The 19586-nt window shown below is 48.3% G+C and overlaps 1 protein-coding gene across 1 annotated transcript in view; it reads left to right on the forward strand.

The window, feature by feature from the left end:
• Positions 1-19586, forward strand: part of MYT1 (myelin transcription factor 1) — a 59309-nt gene that overhangs the window by 18782 nt on the left and 20941 nt on the right. Inside the window, exons 3-11 of the mRNA XM_015647948.3 lie at positions 5878-5932; positions 7795-7825; positions 10958-11020; positions 11740-11987; positions 12770-13642; positions 14279-14413; positions 15721-15811; positions 16285-16398; positions 17843-18057. Coding sequence (XP_015503434.1) covers positions 5878-5932; positions 7795-7825; positions 10958-11020; positions 11740-11987; positions 12770-13642; positions 14279-14413; positions 15721-15811; positions 16285-16398; positions 17843-18057 — 1825 coding nt within the window. The remainder of the gene's footprint in view (positions 1-5877; positions 5933-7794; positions 7826-10957; positions 11021-11739; positions 11988-12769; positions 13643-14278; positions 14414-15720; positions 15812-16284; positions 16399-17842; positions 18058-19586) is intronic.

Here is a 19586-nt window from a genome sequence, read left to right on the forward strand (position 1 = left end):
TGTGTGAGTGTGCAGCCTCCTTACCTCACGGGGGGAGAGGTCCTGATCACTCTCTAACCTCTGGATCCACATTGTGTGCACACGCTTGCACTTCTCTGTGTGCTCATAAATATATATTGTATTTAAATGTACTTTTTCATGCCAGTCACAGCTCGTAATCCACAGGATGCGCAGCGGTGAAGGACAATGGGATGTGGGGCACGTTTACTTATTTATTTTTTTCCTCTAAAGAAGTGCAGGCATGGGATAAAATTTCCCATGACAGGTTTGAAATGAGATCTCTGCAGTGCTGGGGAGAGCTGATCTCTGCATGGAGCCAGCTGAGCCTGGACGCTGCTGCCAGGGCTCCTCCTGGACCACGGTGTCTGGTGGCAAAATGAACCTTTGTCTCCCAAATCTCTATTTTCCTGTGCCATTGGGATCTAGCTGGGAGGTAGCTGAATAGCAGGCAGGTTGTTGGTGAGGGCTGACTGCTCTCAGCACAGGTGAGGGATGGTGGTGGGGCCACCAGAGCCCATCCCTGCCTTCCCCTTCGCAGAGATGCATCTCAGCAATCCCCTCACAGTGTGCCACTTAAGGATAATCTCATGGAAAAGGCGGCTGGCTTATCACAGAGCTGGAAAAAAATGAGATTGAGGACCTACAATATTTTCCCCCCCTCTTCCCTACCCCTTCCTCTGGCACAAGAGCCATTGGCACTTATGGAGCCACTTAGGTCTCCCTGGCACTGAGGCTGTGCCTCGTAGCGCTCCCCAAGAGTGGAGAGGAAGGTGTGTGTCAACTTCAACCACGGCCTCTGGAATCACCCAGCCTAATGCTGGGCTGTCAGCGCTGTGGAGGCAACGGTGCAGCTGTGCCTGTGTCAGATGTGATGCTCAGGAGCAGCTTTTTCTGCTCTGCTTCCCTCGAGTGTGGAGGACACTGCTGCCATCGCTGCAGAGCGCTCGGGCAGCGCTTCACTCGCAGCACTGGCTGCTTTCAGAGGGGGGCTGGACCCTTCCTGCAAATGTAAAGTGACAGCACGGCTTCAGGAGGATGTTTGTGACACAGCTGGAGTGTCGGATTGGAGGTGGGTACAAGCTGTGGGTTTGCATCTCAACATGTCAAGGCAAAATCCTGCCCCCCTCCCCGGCTGCGGGCCCGGGAACACCGTGCAGGGTGTCCTTTCCTGGAAGCAGTCAGAGCAAAAGGCAGACGGGAGCTTATTCAGCCGAGAACAGGACTCACAATAGGTGGAACGTCAGGAGGATTTAAATCAAGCAGCTAGGAAGACCCTAAAGGAAGAAGAGGGAAAAAAAAATCCTCCTAATCTCAGAGTGTGGTTATAAAATAGCAGCTGGGAGCTACTACTGAGTAGCTTTAAAAGTAGAGGCATGTTGTTGATCAAGAGTATTTCTTCCTCTAACAATCTTTATTTACTTATTTTAAAAATTCACAGCTAGAGAAGGTCCAGCAGGACAAAGTCCTCCTCTTTTTCTGCAATGATGCCATGGCACTTTACAGAGAGGAAAGGGGAGAAATTTGGAGACCCAGATCCAGGTCTCTCCACCTGTGTTCAGCCTGCAACAGCCAAAGAGGAATTCCTCATAAGAAACAAAAGGGAGGTGAAATCAGGATAGGCCATTCAAGCCCATCCTCACTGAGAGGCAGTTTTGCTGCCTTTTCCCTTGAGGAGCTAAAAAAGGGACTCCTTGGATCTTCAAGAGGGGAAGACCAAGCAGAAATCCTCTTTTCAACAATTCTGTAGGAGAAAATGTCATTTCTTCTGGCATTTTCCTTCTGCTGCTAGGCAAATATAAGTTGAGGGGGTTTTGAAAACTAAAAATAGAGGCAGTGTGTGTCTGTCTGTCCCTCTAAAGCTCAGATGCTGCTTCTTGCAATTGGCATTTTGCTACATCTACAAATAAGCACCGATGGAAGCTCTGCTGCTTTCAGTGTAAAATAAATATTCCTGCTGAATCCTCACCTCCCTTTGTCCGGCTGAAGGGGTTTTCAGCGTGTTTATTTTCTCTGAGCTCTGTGGTGCTCTTGAATACATATAAAGTATTACTGCTGACCGGGGGGAATTTCAGCAGGGCCTTTAATGGCAGATTTGCATAGAGCTGTCGAAGCCCAGGCACACCTGGGCATCAGCACGTGCTGGGTTCCCAGTGGGTTTGTGTTCTGTTATGTTCCTCAGGCTTCCACTGGAAAGGAAATGTGTATTAAGACAAGAAGGAAGAAGAAAATGTCAACCCTGTAGGTACTCTGTAAAATGAAACTTCAGATCCGTGCTGTATTGCTGTCGTGGCAGCAGAACAAGACCTTGACTATGGAATCTGGCAGTTAAAATTCACATTGTGCTCAGGTTAAACTCTTTTTCAAGTTTATCTGTCTGAACATCATTGATTTAAGTCTGCAGCATTGACAAACTACCATTATAACTTGTATTCTGCTCGTGTCAGGGAGCTCCTTAGTGCAGAGTAAACAGGATAGGGGACATTTCTTACTTTTAGAGAGAAAAGAGGGGGAAAAGGGGCACATAGAGATGAAGTGATGTTCCTAAGAGTACCCTGACTGCCACAGGCAGAGCAGTGATGTGAATCCTGGAGGGAATACCCAGCACAGGGTCCTTTCCTGTAGTGTTGGGTTAGGAAACTTTCTAGATGCTGATTTGGATTTAAACTTAGAGATAACCCATGGATGAGTTGAGGAGGTGTGGAATGAACCTCTGTCTTTTCCAGACAGACTAATGTGCTTGTGACTGGCATCTGGCAGCAATAATTTGTTTGCAGGTTTCCTTTTGGACTGCTTTGTTTTCATTCAGTTAAAGCAATAAGACTGAAATCCAGACAGCTCCTCAGCCTGGCTGTTATGTGAACAAGAGAGAGACCTAATGAAAATACCCTGTCGGTCTTCAGGACTGCAAACATGCACTGTGTGACCTGAAATTTCACATTAAAACGATCTGTCTAGAGGGCTTCTGGCTGAGAAGGCAACAATAAAGGACAATGGTTTCATGTAACCTTCCTGCATCTGAGCCTGATATCACAGAGGCTCCAGAAGCACAGTCAGGGCTCTGCCAGTTGTTTAAGTTGCCTGGGAGGAGCAGGGGCTGAGCTCTGAAATGGATCTTATTCCTGGTGTTTCTGCACTTTGGAGGGAAATGAGGATTTTTGAGGACGATCCTGATGTTGGTTTAAGCAGAAAAAAGGAGCTTGATGGTAGAAAACAGAATCTGTGAGGGCAGAGCCCACCCCATCCTGATGGTGATGAAGTGAAACATTATAAATACACAGCAGTGAGGCTGTGTCAGGATCTCTACACAAGTAAGGGGGTCTTCCCTAGGGGGAAAACTCCCAATAATTTAGAAGTTTGGGGTTGGGTTGTTTGTTTGGGTTTTTGTGGGTTTTTTTTTTGGTATAATAGGCCAGGCAAGGCAGCCTATTTGGCTTTTCTGTTCTGTGGTCCTCAGCAAGGTTGGGTCACCAGGTGTCCCTTCCAGCCCTGGGAATTCTGTGATTCTGTGGGTCTGGCCCTGCCTTAGGTGGCTCCTGTCCCCTTAGCCCATGTGGTGACTGAATCTGCTCCTGTCTTCCCAGGGTGTTGATCCTGGTTTGAAAGAGGAATGAGAGGCCATGGGAGGAATTGCTCTGTGCTGTAGTGCAGAGCCTGGATGCCAGCTCACACGATATTTAACTCCTGAAGACAAATGTAACCTGAAATGCGATCTCCCCTATTTATAGATAAGAAGCTTGAGCTCATCCCACCTGCCTGGCTAAGAAAAATGACATTTTGCTTTTCTTTTCCATGCTGTGTGGGTCCCAGCCCCTCTTTTTTGTCCTGAGCTGGCCCCTCACAGGTGCTGCCCATTGCCCTTCCCACAGCCTGACCTTCTCTGCCACTTTGATCTGCAGGAAACACATACTGCCAGGTCACCACCCCAGCACACGCCAGTTCCCTGTGAGAACTGTCAAAAGAGGAAAAAAAGAGAGAGAAAGAAGAAAGAAAAAGCCCTCTCTGGGATTCCTGTTGGTTGGTTGCTCCCAGCAATCCGAGGTGCCGTTGCGCTGGCGGCGTGCGGCGGCATCAGGGAGCGAGCTCAGCGCACGCCGGCGTTGAAAGGCTCATAAATGTAATGAAGTCCCTGTGACACCTGCTCCTCTCCACACTTTAAACGGGAGCCATCGGTCCGCAGGGAACTGGGGCTTTAAAAATACAAATTATAGTAATTGTCTGCTGTGTTATTGGGAAGATTGTAATAAATGTGGAGCACAACACCGCCGTGCCATGAGCTGAATGCTGACAGGACGCATAAATTGCTCCAGGTTTTGATTCCCCTCACCACCCCCATATTTTTTTATTTTTTTCTTCTTTCCTCTCCACCATCCCCATCTAACAAATCATTGCATGTTAATATTGAATTTCTGGGAGGTGGCAGTGTGAAGGAGAGAGGAGCTTGGGGAAAACTTCATCCCTCTCCTGAGGGGTTTGTAGCTGTGATGCCCCAAGGGCTGGGGACCTTAGTCCCCTCTCCCTGCCTGCTCCAACAGCCTCCCTCCCTCTTTGCTGCTCCCAAACCTCAGGGAAAGCACCAAGCAGTGCCTCCTTTGCAGGTGAGAACCCCTGGCCCTTGTGCTGGGAACTGGGAGTGGCATTCATCAGGACATTTTTAGGGTGCACACAGGGACTCAGCAGCACGTACCCTACGTGCTCTACATCCATGTCCCCTCCTGCCCCTGGAGCAGAGAGAGCAGAGATGGTGTCCCTGCTCTATCAGGGCTGATGGAGCCATGGAACCTCCTCATTTAGGAATGATACAGGAGCTGGTTTGTTCTTTCTTTAACTGGGCCTGTAGAGGACATTCCAAAGAGAGTTTGTCTTTATTATGTCAAATCCCACTTGTAAATGGTTCTTTCACCTCCTTTTCTCTCTCCTTGTTATCTCTGGAGGAAATGTCCCACATGATAACGCTGCAGTAAAACCCAAATTGTCTTCCCAACCTTCCAGGCTCTGATCCCCTGCCCTGCTCACACCCTGATCTTGCCATTCCCCCTTGGCGTTTACTGCCAACCACTCCTGCCTGCAGAGAGAGCATCTGCATCGAGGCTGAGATGTAAAACAGTTCTTTGACCACTTCAGCAGCTCCTTTGACAACTTTAATGAAATCCCATTTATATTATTCCAGCCGCATCTTTGTGCCGTGCCATGGAGGTCCCTGCTTTCCTGCTCCCACCTCCGGGCACTGCCTGCTTTCAAAGGTGCTGGACCCCAGAGGTGGCTGCACTTCAGACTTCTGCTACCTTGTGGCATGTGGTGATGTTTAATTAATATCCAGAACTTTGAAGTCCCCGATGTTACTTATTCATGCCCGTGTTCCCTGCAGACCTCGTGTTTGATGTCCACGTTGTGAGTTATTTAGATGCAGTCCTCTTTGTGGCAAATTTAAGCAGAGAGGAGAGGTTGCTCTTTAGGGCACTTGTGAAAAATTTCACTTTACAGGCAGGAGATCTGCTCAGACACATATTCAGAGATTTCTGATTCTTTGCTGGCATTCCACACAGGTGCTCACAGCAGTTCTGTGCTGTAAATCCAGAGAAATCAGTTCTGCCCTTAACAAAGGCTACCTCAGTCACAGCCAATACATCTGGGTGTTTGTCCCCCTGTGCTACAATGTCCTAACTGTGTCCCAGGATGTGGAAAATAATTTAAAATTGCTGGATCTGGGCACTGTGTGTTGAACAATAGCATTAAGGTAAGAAACCTTCTCAAAAACACAGGAAAGCTTTCCCAGCCACCCAAGTATTTACACACAAAGCAACTACCACATACAAGCTTGTCCTTTATTGATGATTTTCTGGTTATCTTTCAGTAATGATTTTTTTCTTTCTGTTGCAGATGAGTTTAGAAAATGATGATAAGAGAGCACGCACGCGATCCAAGTCTATCCGAGGTGAGTGGGAGCACTGGGCTCTGCACACCTCAGCTCCCTGCTCTTCCCTTCTTCCAAACAGCCTTTGGTTTTTCAAGTCCAGCCTTAACTCACCAAGTTATGCTCACTACCCTTACCCACTGAAATTTATCTAAAAAACCTGCAAAAGCCCCAACCACAAAACTTTATAGGTCCTTACAATATTTAACCCTCCTCCTCTACACTCAGCTGAAGGAAAATAACAAGCAAATAAGGAAGAAAAGCCCCTGTGCCTGCTTTGCTGTAGGGGATGGCAATCACTGGAGCCTCAGATCAGCTCCCAGGGCTTTCATCAGGCTCACTCTGCCAGCGGCTTTGAAGTCTCACATCTGAGAGCGCCTGGCAGAAGTAGCTCATGCTGGAGAAGCAAATGGGCCATGCCCCGGCAGGGATGGGAGGACAAACAACTGGTTACTGCAAAGATTGACGGGGATTTATTTCCTGATAAAATAAAGAATAATAGAAGAACTGAAATTCTTTGCATGCTTTCTCTGTGGGAGAAGGCGAGAGGCTGTGACAGAGCCCAGGGTGTCACCTCAGGTGACACAGACATGTGGGATGGTTGCACAGAAGCCTCTCTATTTTTGGGTACATTTTTGTGGTTATCGATGTGACGAGTGACAAAGGTGGCTGGAACTGAGGAACCAACAAGGTTGGAAAGGTGTGATGGCTGCAGGTACTGCAGCTTCATCCTACAGCTTGGCTGGACCACCTTCCTTTTGTCCTCACCTTCCTCCTTGCTCTTCACAGCATCTACACCCTTTAAAAACAAAACCAAACCCAGATGTTGCCAGCTGTGTTGAACTGAGCTTTTGAACTGAGCTTGAATAGCTGGATTTCACTGCTTTGTTGCACACACACAAAGGTGCTCGTTCAGGTTGCAAATGAGAGCTCCCTGATTCTATTTATTTTCTCACACCCTGCCTTCCCCACTCTTGAATCTGGTTTCTCGATGTGAAAGGTAATTTATTGCCTGCACCCTGGGACTCGTCACTGCCTCCAGTTTGTTGAAGCTTGTGAGTCATCCCACTGGGAGCTGGATCCCAGGAAACCCAATTAGCTCAAACAAATTGAGCAAACGTGTTATGGTTTTTAGCCTGGGCAAATTTGGACTTGTGCTGAGGGATTTTTTTTTTCCTCTCTCCTTTATTTGGATTCCTGGCTGGATGTAAGGTTTCAGCTGCAATTTGAAGTTGTTGTATGTTCTTGTTGTGAGCAGTGAGAAGCCCTCTTATTCACAAGTGGGGAATAATCCTTAAAAATCCTACAAACTCTTGTTTACCCTATACCCCAAGTAACAAATCCCCACCATATGTCTGAGCATTGGCAGGGGCTCCTGCCTCAATCTGATGGGACAGGGAGAGGAGAAAAATGCTGATTATATAGAGGTGAATGCAGCCATTGCAGGAAAACAGTTGTGAACTGTGGAAGAAGAAATTGATGAGCAGCTTTAAAGGGCAAAAAGAGAGATGAAGGCATGAGAAAACTCGATCTTTAGAAGTGTTTGAGTTACATGCATGCATGTCAGAATAGTTCCATTGACTTCAAAGTCATCACGGATTCAAAGAGGAGAGGTAGTCCCTGATGCTGCCAGTGTGCACTCACCTGCTTGAAAATCAGCACAGGCGTGAGGATTTACAAGGCAGGATTATAATTTGCTACAGGCTGGCATGCAACAAAGAACATCAGGATACATTGGCCCTTTATTTTCAAATGGGATGTCTGGGGAGGAAGTAGAAACCCAGCTGCTGGCAGGAGGGTTTCAGTTTTGGGGGGTCCAGGCAGCTCTGGTTTGTTTCTGACCTTGTGTTTGTTCCCATTGCTGCATCCTGCCCTTCGCCCAGTGCCCACGGAGCTCATCGGCCAGGAGGTGAGGTAAGGACCCTGCTCCTCCTTGGCCATGGGAGGGATGGGGGGCACGTGTGGGACTGGCTTGAGAGAAGCCCCTCAGCTGGGAAACCCGGGTGAGGGGAGAAAACCCGCGGGACTAATGGGGTCTTGCTGGGGGGATTGTCTTGGAGGTTGTGTCCAAGTCCTCAGGGTGCCACTAGAGAACACATCAGAGGAACCACAAGAAATGAAAACAGGAGCTCTGGATGAATCACGTTAGACTGGAGACCCTCCAGCCATCCGCTGCCCCACCCCAGATCTAAACCCCAGCCAAACCTAATGCCCATGCTTTGTGTTTCAGGATCATTGGGGACAACATCCTACTAACCAGAGGTTTTTCCACATATTTGTCATGTCACTTCTGGTGCCAGATGCTCCTTCAGCCCCCTGTCCTCTGTTCAGCCCCCCAACTCCTGTTGTCACTCATTTGGCAGTGCTGGGATGCCAAGAGCAGCAGCCAAAAGAGCAGGAGCAGAGCCTTTGCACCCTCCAGAGCTTCTCATTAGATGTGACAGCCTCCCCCACCTGTAAGCTCCCACTAAACCTTGCACAGGGGTTTATGCCAGAGGTAGGAGCCCTTAACAGGCACTGAGACAGGGGCTGCTTCTCCTTGCGGCCTCCCGCGTGTGTCAAAGAGTAATTGGACCTAAACCAACCCAATTTCAGAGCGTTTTGCTCCTCCACTCTCCTATTAGTCTGGAGAGCCGGGAGGAGCCAGCACTGGGCATGCCCCTTCTTTAACTTTTATTGCTGAACACTTGAGTGGAGGTGGTAATTGGAGCAGGTGACATATCTAAGGGGCAGGACAGAGTGCTCCACAAAGCCATCTCTGCAGCTGTCACCTAATTGCCTGAATAACTGGACGATTAATCGACTAATTGGAAGCAGGGCATCGTCTGCATAACAATAAGAAGCCCTTTTGTCAAGCAGATGAAGGCTGTGGAGAGGGGGAGAGCTGGTCGGTGTGGTGGCTCTTGAGGGATGGAGAGCAGCTTTAATAGACTTCGAAGCCCGTTTCTTCTTTCGGGACTCCTGCCAAAATACACGAAAACTCCCCAGTGGAGAGTGGGGAGGGAAAGCCTGGCCCAGAGCATGTAGAGCATCACCTTTGTGCTGACGCTTTTCAAAGGCATTAAATCAACAAAGTGAAGCCAGAAACATCCCAAATCGACACCTGCTTTGGCAAACCTCGGCTCTGAACCACTTGTCTCTTTCCTACATACTTTTTATGGCAGGCTTCATTTAACCACATTAAAAATGGGGTGATGGGTAATCCACTTTAATTGACACAGGAAAAATTGTAAAAGCCTGTAACATCTTCATCAGAGCTGCTCTTGTTTGCCATTGATTGCGGCCTTTTTCAGGCAAGTCACTGGTGACATAAACACTGCAGTGTCTTTTGGTGTGCAGTCACTGAAAGTGTAGCTGGGGCTGCTTGGGACACAGCAGTCAGGCCTGAGGGCAATTAAAATTAAATAGACTTTTAGATCATAAGCTCCCTCTTCCAATTGCACATGTTAGTGGGATGAGATCCTGTTCTGTACGACCTCGAGTGTCCTGCCGGAGAGGGGACACGGTGCTGTCAGGTGTGGTGGGGCTGGGGCTGTGTGTGGATGCCAGGAGAGCTGGGAGCCATCCCACAGGAGATGGCACTGGAGGATGTGCAGCATCACGGGTCCAAGCCAGGTCACAAGCAAAGGGGACAGCAGGAAGGGGGAACTTATCTGGAGGAGTCATGAGCTGCAGCTTCCAGGTCCCCAGAGCACAGTGTCCCCTTAGGGGATGTGGTGCCACCATTCGCCCTCTCAGCACTTGCTTTGCTGACCTAAAACCAGCCAGTCTCCCTGAAGGAAGGATTCCTACTCCCCTGACAGCTCAGCAGCACTGTCCTGCCCCAGTTTTGGGTTGAATCATAGTTTTTGGACACAAAGATCTGACTTGTGTTCTAGGGAGTTGAACCATTAAAAACCTGCTGGTGCTCCCAGAGCTGCTGCACCCATTAGTGCAGCCAGACCCTCCCTGTCCTCAGCTTTCCACAAGGGCTGAGCTCTCCTGAGAGCAGAAATTCCGAGTCTCTAAAGCCTGACTTGGCACTTGGTACTATTTAATGTTGTCCCATGTCTTTTACTCTGAGAATAACAGGCTGGCCAGATCCCCTCTGGGCTGGTGATGCCTTCTCCCTTTGCACTGTCATCAAGAGATTTCATTAGCACTTCCAACTTCCCAGGCTGAGGGTGATACAGTGCTAAATGAGGTTATTAATCCTACACGACTCCAGAATTCCTCAGACATCAGGCAACTCACTTGGGCATCCTATAATCAATGCCATAATCTGGTTTTGCCAGAAAATGTTTGCTTTAATGCTTCTTATCTGGGGCCCTTACAGCTCCTGGAGCTGGGACTAATTACCCCTGCAGGGGAAGAGCGTGGTCCCGTGCGAGGGATGCTCAAGTGAAGGCAGCAGTGGCTGTCAGCAGGCTGAGAGCTCCCTGCAAGCCTTTAACTCATCATCTTCTGCAGAGCAGCAGGAAAAAAAATGCAGGGATCTGGGAGATCTAGTCACCTAAATCCCATCCATTCCCCCAAAATGAGGTTTTGAGGATTTTAGTCCTGGGGATCTCCATGCAATGTGTCTGGCTAAAACCTCCTTGATAAAGTCCCAGTCTGCACTTCCCCAAAACACACACATTTCTTGCTGTAAGTGGCCCCAGTTCCCTGACAAGCTACCAGATAAGGGAAAATCCCATGTTTTTCTCCTGAGAGAAAGAAAACTGGAGAGTAGCAGCAGGGAGGCAGAGTGCAGTAGCTGTCTGCCTTTAAAAGCCTGCTCTCACACATGCAAATCTTTAATTAAACATACTCATAAAACTATAGCAAACTGTTCATCTAATTAAATGGGGTGAGTAATTTCATTAATTTTTAGCAAACTGCAAGGCTGCCCTCCTCCCCTGGAATTCAAAGGGACAAACAGAACCATTTGAAGGAAATTAACTTCCTGTTTGCAGCTAGCTTGTTCCTTGGGCACAGGACCTGCTTAATTGACTGTAGTTTATACAATCCTAATTAATTCTCCGAGTCCTCTTGCTGTTCCTGATGGCTGTTTGTTTCCCTCCCAAGCTGTCCAACCCCAGGCTGTAACGGCTCAGGACACATCCGTGGGAAGTACGCGAGACACAGAAGGTGAGGTGGGCTTGGAGGCAGCAGGGATGGAAAAATGTGAGCAGCAGACTCCAAGACAGGCGTTCACTGGAGAAAGTCTGGTTCAGAGCAGCAACCCAACTTGTCTGCCCCAAATCTTCTTGTTGCTGGCTCTCTCTCAGTCCCTAAGGGATCCTGGGGGGATCTGCTTCTCCAGACTCATAGCAGCCTTCCTACAAACCCCAAACTTGGCCAGAAGTGCCTGACTCAGCTGTCTGGGGCTGGTGGGAGCTGCTGATGGGCAGAGATTTTGGTCTGCCTGGTGTTTCAGTGGATGGGGAAGGCCAATGAGAACACATTGGCTGCCTTGGAGGTCATACAAGCCTTAACTGAGGGTTTTCATCACCCCATGAATCATGAAATTGGAGCAGTTGGTGAATGTGTCCCAGGGGCTGGTTCTGTATCCCATGCCTGGTTTCATGGTGCCCATCACCAACATAGTCCTGGGATCTGGCAGGATCCCAGCATTGTGCGCTGATTTCCAGAAAAACGTTGATGTAGTTGCAAAAAGTCAAGGTCTAAGAGCACATCTAGCCACAGAGGGTAAAACCAGGTTAAAAAAAGAATCTGGGGTCCTGGATTATTTTTGGGTAGTATTTGTGTGTTTTTCCCAGTTACTTTTGCCTGGCTGGTTGGGATGAGGTAGGCAGGCCTTTCTCACTCAGCAATGCCTCCTCTCTGCTCCTTGATCCCATCTGCAGTTTACAAAGCTGCCCTCTAGCCAAGAAGAGGAAACTTCAGGATGCTGAGGCCGAACATCTGGTGTCGAAGAGGAAATCCCATCCCCTCAAACTGGCCTTGGATGAAGGCTACAACGTCGACAGCGACGGCAGCGAGGAGGCCGAGGCCAAGGAGGAGTCCGGCTCCGATGAGTCGGAGGGGATGCTGGAGGAGGACGAGGCGGAGGCGATGGAGCAGGAGGAGACTCGCAGCCCTGAGGCAGCAGAAGGTGCTTTACAATTATTGATTGCAGAGCTGCGTTCTGCAGATGAAGAAAGGGCAGAAGTGTTAACAGCCAGGAGTTACAGCTCCTCTGAATTATGTACAGGATGGTTCCCTCAGTTATTGGGGGGACCCATTGTTGGGTAGAAACACAACGGCAATGGGTTAAGCTGAGAAGGCACAATGCCTCAAATGTCTTAAAAATGAGAGCTTTTCCCTAGGGAAAGACCCATGGAAAGCACAGAGGAGATTGCTGTGTGGTGGGGAAGGCAGCCAGGGTCCCACGCAGGTGCCATGAGGGGCTCAGCAGGATCCTCCTCCCTAGACAGATCTGGCCACTATCCAAGAGCAGAGGAGAGCCAGGAAAAGGACATGGATTTTCAGCTGGGGTCCTGACACTGCCTTGCTCACTGGTTTGGAGCCCTGGCCTGGGCAGCACTGGCAGCAGGGGTGGCAGTGGGAAGATGGTGTGGCTGAATCCTGTGTGAAAATCCTCTTTCTACCTGCCATCTCCAAATTCAATAAATTAGGCTGCTCCAGGGGTGGAACTGCTAGGCTCTGGTTTCAATTAAGTACAACACAGTTGTATTTTATGAGTTTATATAATCACTTTCTTAGCCTTCTTTTTTATTCCCTTTTCTTTTCTCTTCCCCCTCCTTTTCTCTTTTACACCTTTCTTCTTTTCCTCCTTTTTTCATCTCCTCACAAAAAAATCCTTTTTTTTTTCTTTCTTTCCCTATTTTCTTTCTTTTTCCCTTTTCCCTTCTATTCCTCCTTTCCCCACTTCAGAGAGAAGCCCAGCAAAATCAACCCACTACGGACAAAACACAGCAACAAGTACATCTGGGCCCAGCAAGGCCAACTATAGCAGCTACCAAGAAATAATCGCCAACTCTCTCCTAAACTTAGGCCAAATAGCAGAGGAAACCCTCGCCATCGAAGGGCAGCTGCCCGAAGCGGAGCTGCAGGGCTCCAAGCCAGCGTCCAACGTTGTGCATTTGGTCCATGAGGATGCAGGAGAGGAGCTGGTGGAGGAGGAGTGCGACAAGGAGATCATCATCCAGACGGAGGACGCGGAGGAGGTCATCGAGGTCACCAGCGAGCGCAGCAGCGAGTTGTGTCCAGAGCCCCGGGATGACACCAACGGAGAGGAGTCCTGCAAACTGGAAAAGGCTGAAGCAGAAGAAGAGGATGAGGAGGATGATGATGAGGAGGATGATGAGGAGGAGGAAGAGGAGGAAGAGGATGAGGAGGAGGAGGAGGAAGAGGAAGAAGAGGAGGAGGAAGAGGAGGAGGAGATGGCTCCTGAAGTGATCTGCGAGGAAGCTCCTCACACTTCTCAGGACCCCCAGAAAAGCCACTGTGAAGGGCAGTTCAGCCCCAAGCCCGAGTACTCGGTCATCGTGGAGGTCCGGTCGGATGACGACAAGGACGACGATGCCCGCTCCCAGAAATCAGCCGTGACTGATGAGTCAGAGATGTACGACATGATGACCAGGGGCAACCTGGGGCTGCTGGAACAAGCCATTGCCCTGAAAGCCGAGCAGGTGAAAATCGTGCGGGAGCCCAGCCGGCTGCCAGGAGAGCACGTGAAGCACTTCCAGGTGGAGGACAAACAGAACAAACCACTGGACAGCATCCGGAAGAGCTACTATGGCAAAGGTACAGCACAAACCTCTGTGTATCTCCCTCCTTCCTATCCCTGCTGGAAGAGCTGAATTTGTCTGCTCAGCACGGACTATTAGGCTGTTGTGGCGGGAGTTTACAGCCCACAGGGGGAATTCAACCACAAATCCTCAATGCCCAGAGGGATGGGGGCATCCTTGAGGTCAGCAGCGAATGCATAAAATCAGGGCGTCCTTTACACTGTCACAAGGGTTCCTCCCTCAGAGCAGAGGAATTGCTTGGCTAAATTGTCGGTTAACCTTGAAAATCTCAGCCTGTGCAGAAGGGCTGGTTTAAAATCCAAGTGGGTTTTAAAGTAGTGGTAGGATCTAAACACAGAAACATGAGGGTAGGGGCTTCAGCACCCCCTGGCTCTGAGCCAGGCTGCCTGCTCAGATGCTGTGAGGGGCTCCATGCTCCCAGCTGTGTTAGTTCCTCAAATCACTTTGCCAGCTTCAATTTTTGAAACTTCCAGTGTTACACTACCAACTCCAAGGAGAAAATCTCCAAACCCATAGGTTTCCCTCTGCTTGACTGGAAAGCTGGCGAGAAGCATCCTCAGCATTTCTTTCCACTTCTTCCCCTCTGAATCCACTAACCTGCTTCCTTCTGCCCTTTCCCCACAATCCTTAGATCCCTCAAGACCCGAGAAGCGAGAAATCAAATGTCCAACTCCTGGCTGCGATGGGACTGGACACGTCACGGGACTTTACCCTCACCACCGCAGCCTCTCCGGTTGTCCGCACAAAGACAGGATTCCCCCTGAGAGTGAGTTCATGGTGGGATACCAAGGGCTGCTTCAATTAGTCTGGAGCCTAATTTTCTCGGGGCAGTTTCTCAAATTACATGAATTTTATGACTGAGTCCCTAGAACAAGTCTGATGTTATTCCTCAGAGTATAACAAGAGTGGGATGGTGCTTTTCCAAGTTGATCCTGGATGCTGTTATCCACCAAAGTGTTATTGCTAATCACAGGATACATGATGGGGATTTACTTGGAAGTCTTGTCCTTCTTAAAGGATTTTTAGCACCATCCTGTGGAGAATGAGGTCCCTTCTCTGAAAATCAAAGAGGGTCTTTAAAAACACCTCCAGAGGTGTGTTAAGCAGAGCCCATCTTTACACTGGAAGTAGCATATTTTTCCCTACTTGGGACATTGTGTTGGGAAAAAAGGGATATTACTCTTCCTTGCTGTGCAAATATGGTGCAGGAAAGAAGGGGAGTGATTCATGATGTGCAGGATTGCTGAATCTCCTGTGCCCTAATCACTGCAAAAATCCCAAAGTGCTACACCAAGATTCACCTATTCTACAGAAAATACTTTTCATCCTCATAACAGATTTTTGTATATACATACGCACAGGCAGAGATTGTATTTCCACCTCTCTACCAGCATCCTAAATAGCTTTCCATGTATAGCTGCATAAAAATCAATGTTGTATGTTTATGATAATGGCATAATAGACCAAAAGAAAGAGGAGCCCTTCCTTATCAGTAATTTCAAAGTTTGCAGACCTGACATAAACAGAGAACTGGAAGAAACAAGGAGAAAGTACAGTTATCTTCACAGGCTGGAATGCAAGTAAAAATATTAATAAATAACTAACACAAGCTGTGGGCTTTACAAAAGCTTGCAGATCAAATTATTTTCTTTACTTTTAAGGTCAGCGCTGCAGGATGCAATAATCCTGAAGATTAAAAATAAAAAAAAAAAATCAAAAAAAGACTAGTCCTAAGGATAAAAGCAGAGTTACAACTTCAATCATTTAAAACTACCTGAAACTGGAGACCTGGTTCCATAACAGGGGTGGGAAGGAGGGGCTGAAAATGAGGAGAAAGCCCAAGCTGTGTGCAGAGATGCTAATTTAGTGTTGACCTGGGCACTGCTGCCTTGTAAATCTTTTATTTTTCCCTCTGCAAACTCTAATTACAGCATTTCACATTCCCTGATTTCTAGGAAACCAGCGTACAATGCTTGATGATTTTCTCTTTTTTTTTTTTTTTTTTCCTCTCTGATTTTTATTAAGTTGTTTTTCTTTCCCTTCCCTTCTCCCCTTCCCCTTCTCGCTCCGAAGTCCTGGCGATGCACGAGAACGTGTTGAAATGCCCCACGCCCGGGTGCACAGGACAGGGTCACGTCAACAGCAACCGCAACACGCACAGGAGGTACCGGCTTCGGATTCTTCTTACACAGCCACGGGGAGACAGGATGGGGGAATGGCTTCAAAATGACAGAGGACAGGTTTAGGTCGAAGGAAATTCTTCCTTGTGAGAGTGGTGAGGCCCTGGCACAGATTGCTCCATCCCTGGAAGTCTTCAAGGCTGGGTTGGATGAGGCTTGGACCAACCTGGGATAGTGGAAGGTGTTCCTGTTCATGGCAGGGGGGACTGGAATGAATTGAGCTTTTTCCTTTCCAACCCAATCCATTCTATAATCTACGATTCCATGGTTCTGTGTTGATGAGGGGCAAGGTGAATTGTCTTTTTACTTGTTCAATGTGGAGGAAGTAAACACTTTTCTCACAGGCTCAGTACAACTCTGGGTCCATGACATGAAGGTTTTAATGCTCATTCCTCATGCTTGGATTCCTTCTCTCTTTTTCTTCTCCTTCAAAATAACCCCCAACCAACGCTCACAGTTTATCTGGGTGCCCCATTGCTGCTGCTGAAAAATTAGCCAAATCACATGAAAAGCAACAAACCCAGTCTGGTGATCCTGCGAAGACCAGCTCCAATTCTGACCGGATACTCAGGTAAGGGGGACAGAAAGGCTCAGCTCCATGGCCCCACACTGCCCCAGCCCTCCGCGCCCCGCCACGCTCCCAGGAACAGCCACCACGGCTCCCTCCAGCTGTGTCTTGATACTGCTGAGTCCTGTTACTACCATCATAGGTCTCGCCAAGGTGGGGAGATATTTAATTGACGATCCCAGGGAGAGCACTGAGGACAATGAATTGCTTCTGTAGCATCAATTAATGCTGAGGCTACAGGCCAAAGGGTTTTAGCAGTGCAGCAGAAGGCACTTGTGCCGATTGCTCGGCAGCACAAACTGCCAGCGAGGGCTGGTTATTATATCAGCATTATAAGTAGGGTGGGCTTGGGGAGGGGGAGGAAGAGGAGGAGGAGGAGGTTTAGGCTACACACAAATCACTCCATGGCAGTTGTACATTAAAGTCCACCTGCTTTTCTTCCTTAGCTTGCACGTTTCAGAGGAGAGGAACCTGCCGCTCGTTTCCAAACTAGTCACATTAATTTTGATACTTTGCCCGCTCCCTCTTCCCAGGAGAAAGGGCTGTCTCCCATTAAGGATGTCCCTGATAGATGCTGGCTTCCGTAGCTGATGTGATTCATGAGGCTACAGATGGATTGGAATATGGTTGATTATTTTGCAACGAGAGCAGGATAAAAACTGCAGAGCGAGCCCCGAGCAGCCCTCCCACAAAGGCATCGAGCTCTGATTCATTTATTTATTTGCTCCCCAGGACTGCTGAGCACCCTGGTGCTCCAGCTCTCGCTACTTTAGAAAGGCCATTTAGGGCGATTACTTATTTATTTGCAGTGGAGCCCGCGCAGAGCGCTCTGAGCGCATCACGAGGACAGTCCATGCTCCAAGGAGCTCCCGCTCTGAAGACTCTGGTGGAAAGAGGTCACGGGAAGGAGAATAACAATAGACCATTTATATACAATTTATATGCCAGACAAATTGATTCATGATAGGCAGCCCCGTAGCAGCAGGTCTCTAGGAGGGGCTGAGGCAGGGGAGAGCCTCTGCAATGAACCTGCAGCAGGAGCTGAGCTGAACTGGGGTCCTCACGCCTTTGTGTGCCCCCTTGTGTCACGGGTCCCGTCAGGGAGCTCCTGCCCAAGTTTGTTCTCTTCTGGAAAATGCTGCCACACCATGACAGCCTGCAAGAACTTTGCGCTTGATGAGGTTGACACCTCGATGTTTTGCTTAAAAAGAGGAAAAAAAAAATGATAGAAAGGAAAAAAAGATGGAGAAAATAAAACTAGACTCTGAGAGATCCAAATCAGATGCAGACTTGCTGAGGGAGAGCAAAAGGGCTGTCACTGCCTCCTCGTCCCCAGTAAGCCTTTAGGAACAAGGTGCAGCGGTGCCCTCATTGTGTCTGGTTCCCTCTCAACAGTCACCTCATCAAGGAAAAGAGAAATAATTGCTGTTCATTGTTTCTTCCTCAGGCCTATGTGCTTTGTGAAGCAACTGGAGATCCCTCAGTATGGAAGCTACCGGCCCAACATGGTCCCAGCAACCCCCCGGGCCAACCTGGCCAAGGAGCTGGAGAAGTACTCCAAGGTCACCTTCGATTATGCAAGTTTTGATGCTCAGGTTTTTGGCAAACGCATGCTTGCCCCAAAGATTCAGACTAGCGAAACCTCACCTAAAGCCTTTAAATGTAAGTTGGGAGCAGGGATGGACTTGCTTTTTGCATTTTCTGCCTTTCTCAGCATGTTGTGAGGCTCTTGGGATCGTGGCTTTGGGGTAATGGGAGTCTCTTGGGGCTGAGCTGCTGGACCCTCCTGGGATGGGGAGGGTGAGGTGGATCCCATGGTGGGCACCTTTGATGGTGAGGGGAGCCCATGGCTGTTGGGAAAGCTTCGTTTGGAAGCTTTGGCTTTGGGAAGAACCTCGGTGGGAACATTAATCTGAGTGATGTCTCGAGGTGGGATAAGTTACACAGTTGTCCTCAGTTGGTCCCCGTTGCTTTGCAGCTCATATCTATTGATCTGGCTTTCCTCATCTAGCTAAATGGATTACAGTTTTCATCTCTTCCATCTTATATATGACCCATTCCCCCCATTTGTCTTTCCTGCTGTGCTCTGCTCTCCAGCTCTACCTATCGATCACCCACCTCTATCTTCCAGCTCTTTCCAATCTCAGCCACCCACCTCTGCTCTTTTCTGAGGACCTTGCACTGGTTATAACTCTGGGTGAAAATGAAATGGCTGAATGAACCCTGAGGTTTAACCAAAGGCAAGAGGGACACTGCATGGGGACACCGCCCTTACAAATCTGTTATTTGACACCAACTGTGCACTTCAAGACATTTATTGAGAGGCACAAAAAAAATATTTAGGAGCCAGTTTGTAGAAGTCAGCAGCCTCAAGAGTGCTTTCTGTCTGGCTAATCCCACTTCCACAATCCTGTTTAATCCTGATGCAGCTGCTCTCTAAAAAAAGTGCTCATACTTGAAAGCATCCCGGTTGTTGCACTACAATGGGAGCGCCCTTTATTACAGTACTAAATCTGTACAGGATCAGACAATGAAATTGGATGGAGGCCAGAGAGCACAACTGCCACTGTCATCCTGGGTTAGGGCTGATGGAAAAGTAATTTGTTTCCCAGTACAAGTGATTCTCTCGCTGAATAGATTGTGTTATTTGCAATATTAGCAAAGAATTTTCAGGGTAATTGTACTGACAAAAATAATTCCAGCAGACCCACTAGGATAATCCTTTCTATTTTTTCTCATCACTTATTTCACTAATTTGCTGATTGCGAGTCTATTAGTGGTAGAAATACTTATGAAATGGAAAAGCATCGCTGAGCCTACGGTGTGAAATTGAAATTGGCATCTCCCGATCCTGGATATTGTCAGGTTGGGCTGGCGGATACTTGCGCCCCGCCTCGGAGACATGGATTAAACTGGACAGGAAAACAAGCAGCCAGACACAAGAATAACCATGTGGGCAAACCTCCAATGAGTTAATCAAAGCGACAGGATGAATATGATTGCCAATCATAGCAGGGAAATCTGCTCCTTTCACTGAGAACTTATTTTAAAGAGATCTTCATCCAGAGGGATTTATATTCCCCTGCATGTGTGTGCATAACTCCCATTAATGTCAATATGCATTATATACGCACGCAATGAGGAAGAAAGCAGTGCTGGGGAAGATTAGTATTTTATAGTGTCTTATATTA

The sequence above is a fragment of the Parus major genome, chromosome 20 (genome assembly GCF_001522545.3).
Source record: "Parus major isolate Abel chromosome 20, Parus_major1.1, whole genome shotgun sequence".
NCBI classification, from domain to species: Eukaryota; Metazoa; Chordata; class Aves; order Passeriformes; family Paridae; genus Parus; species Parus major.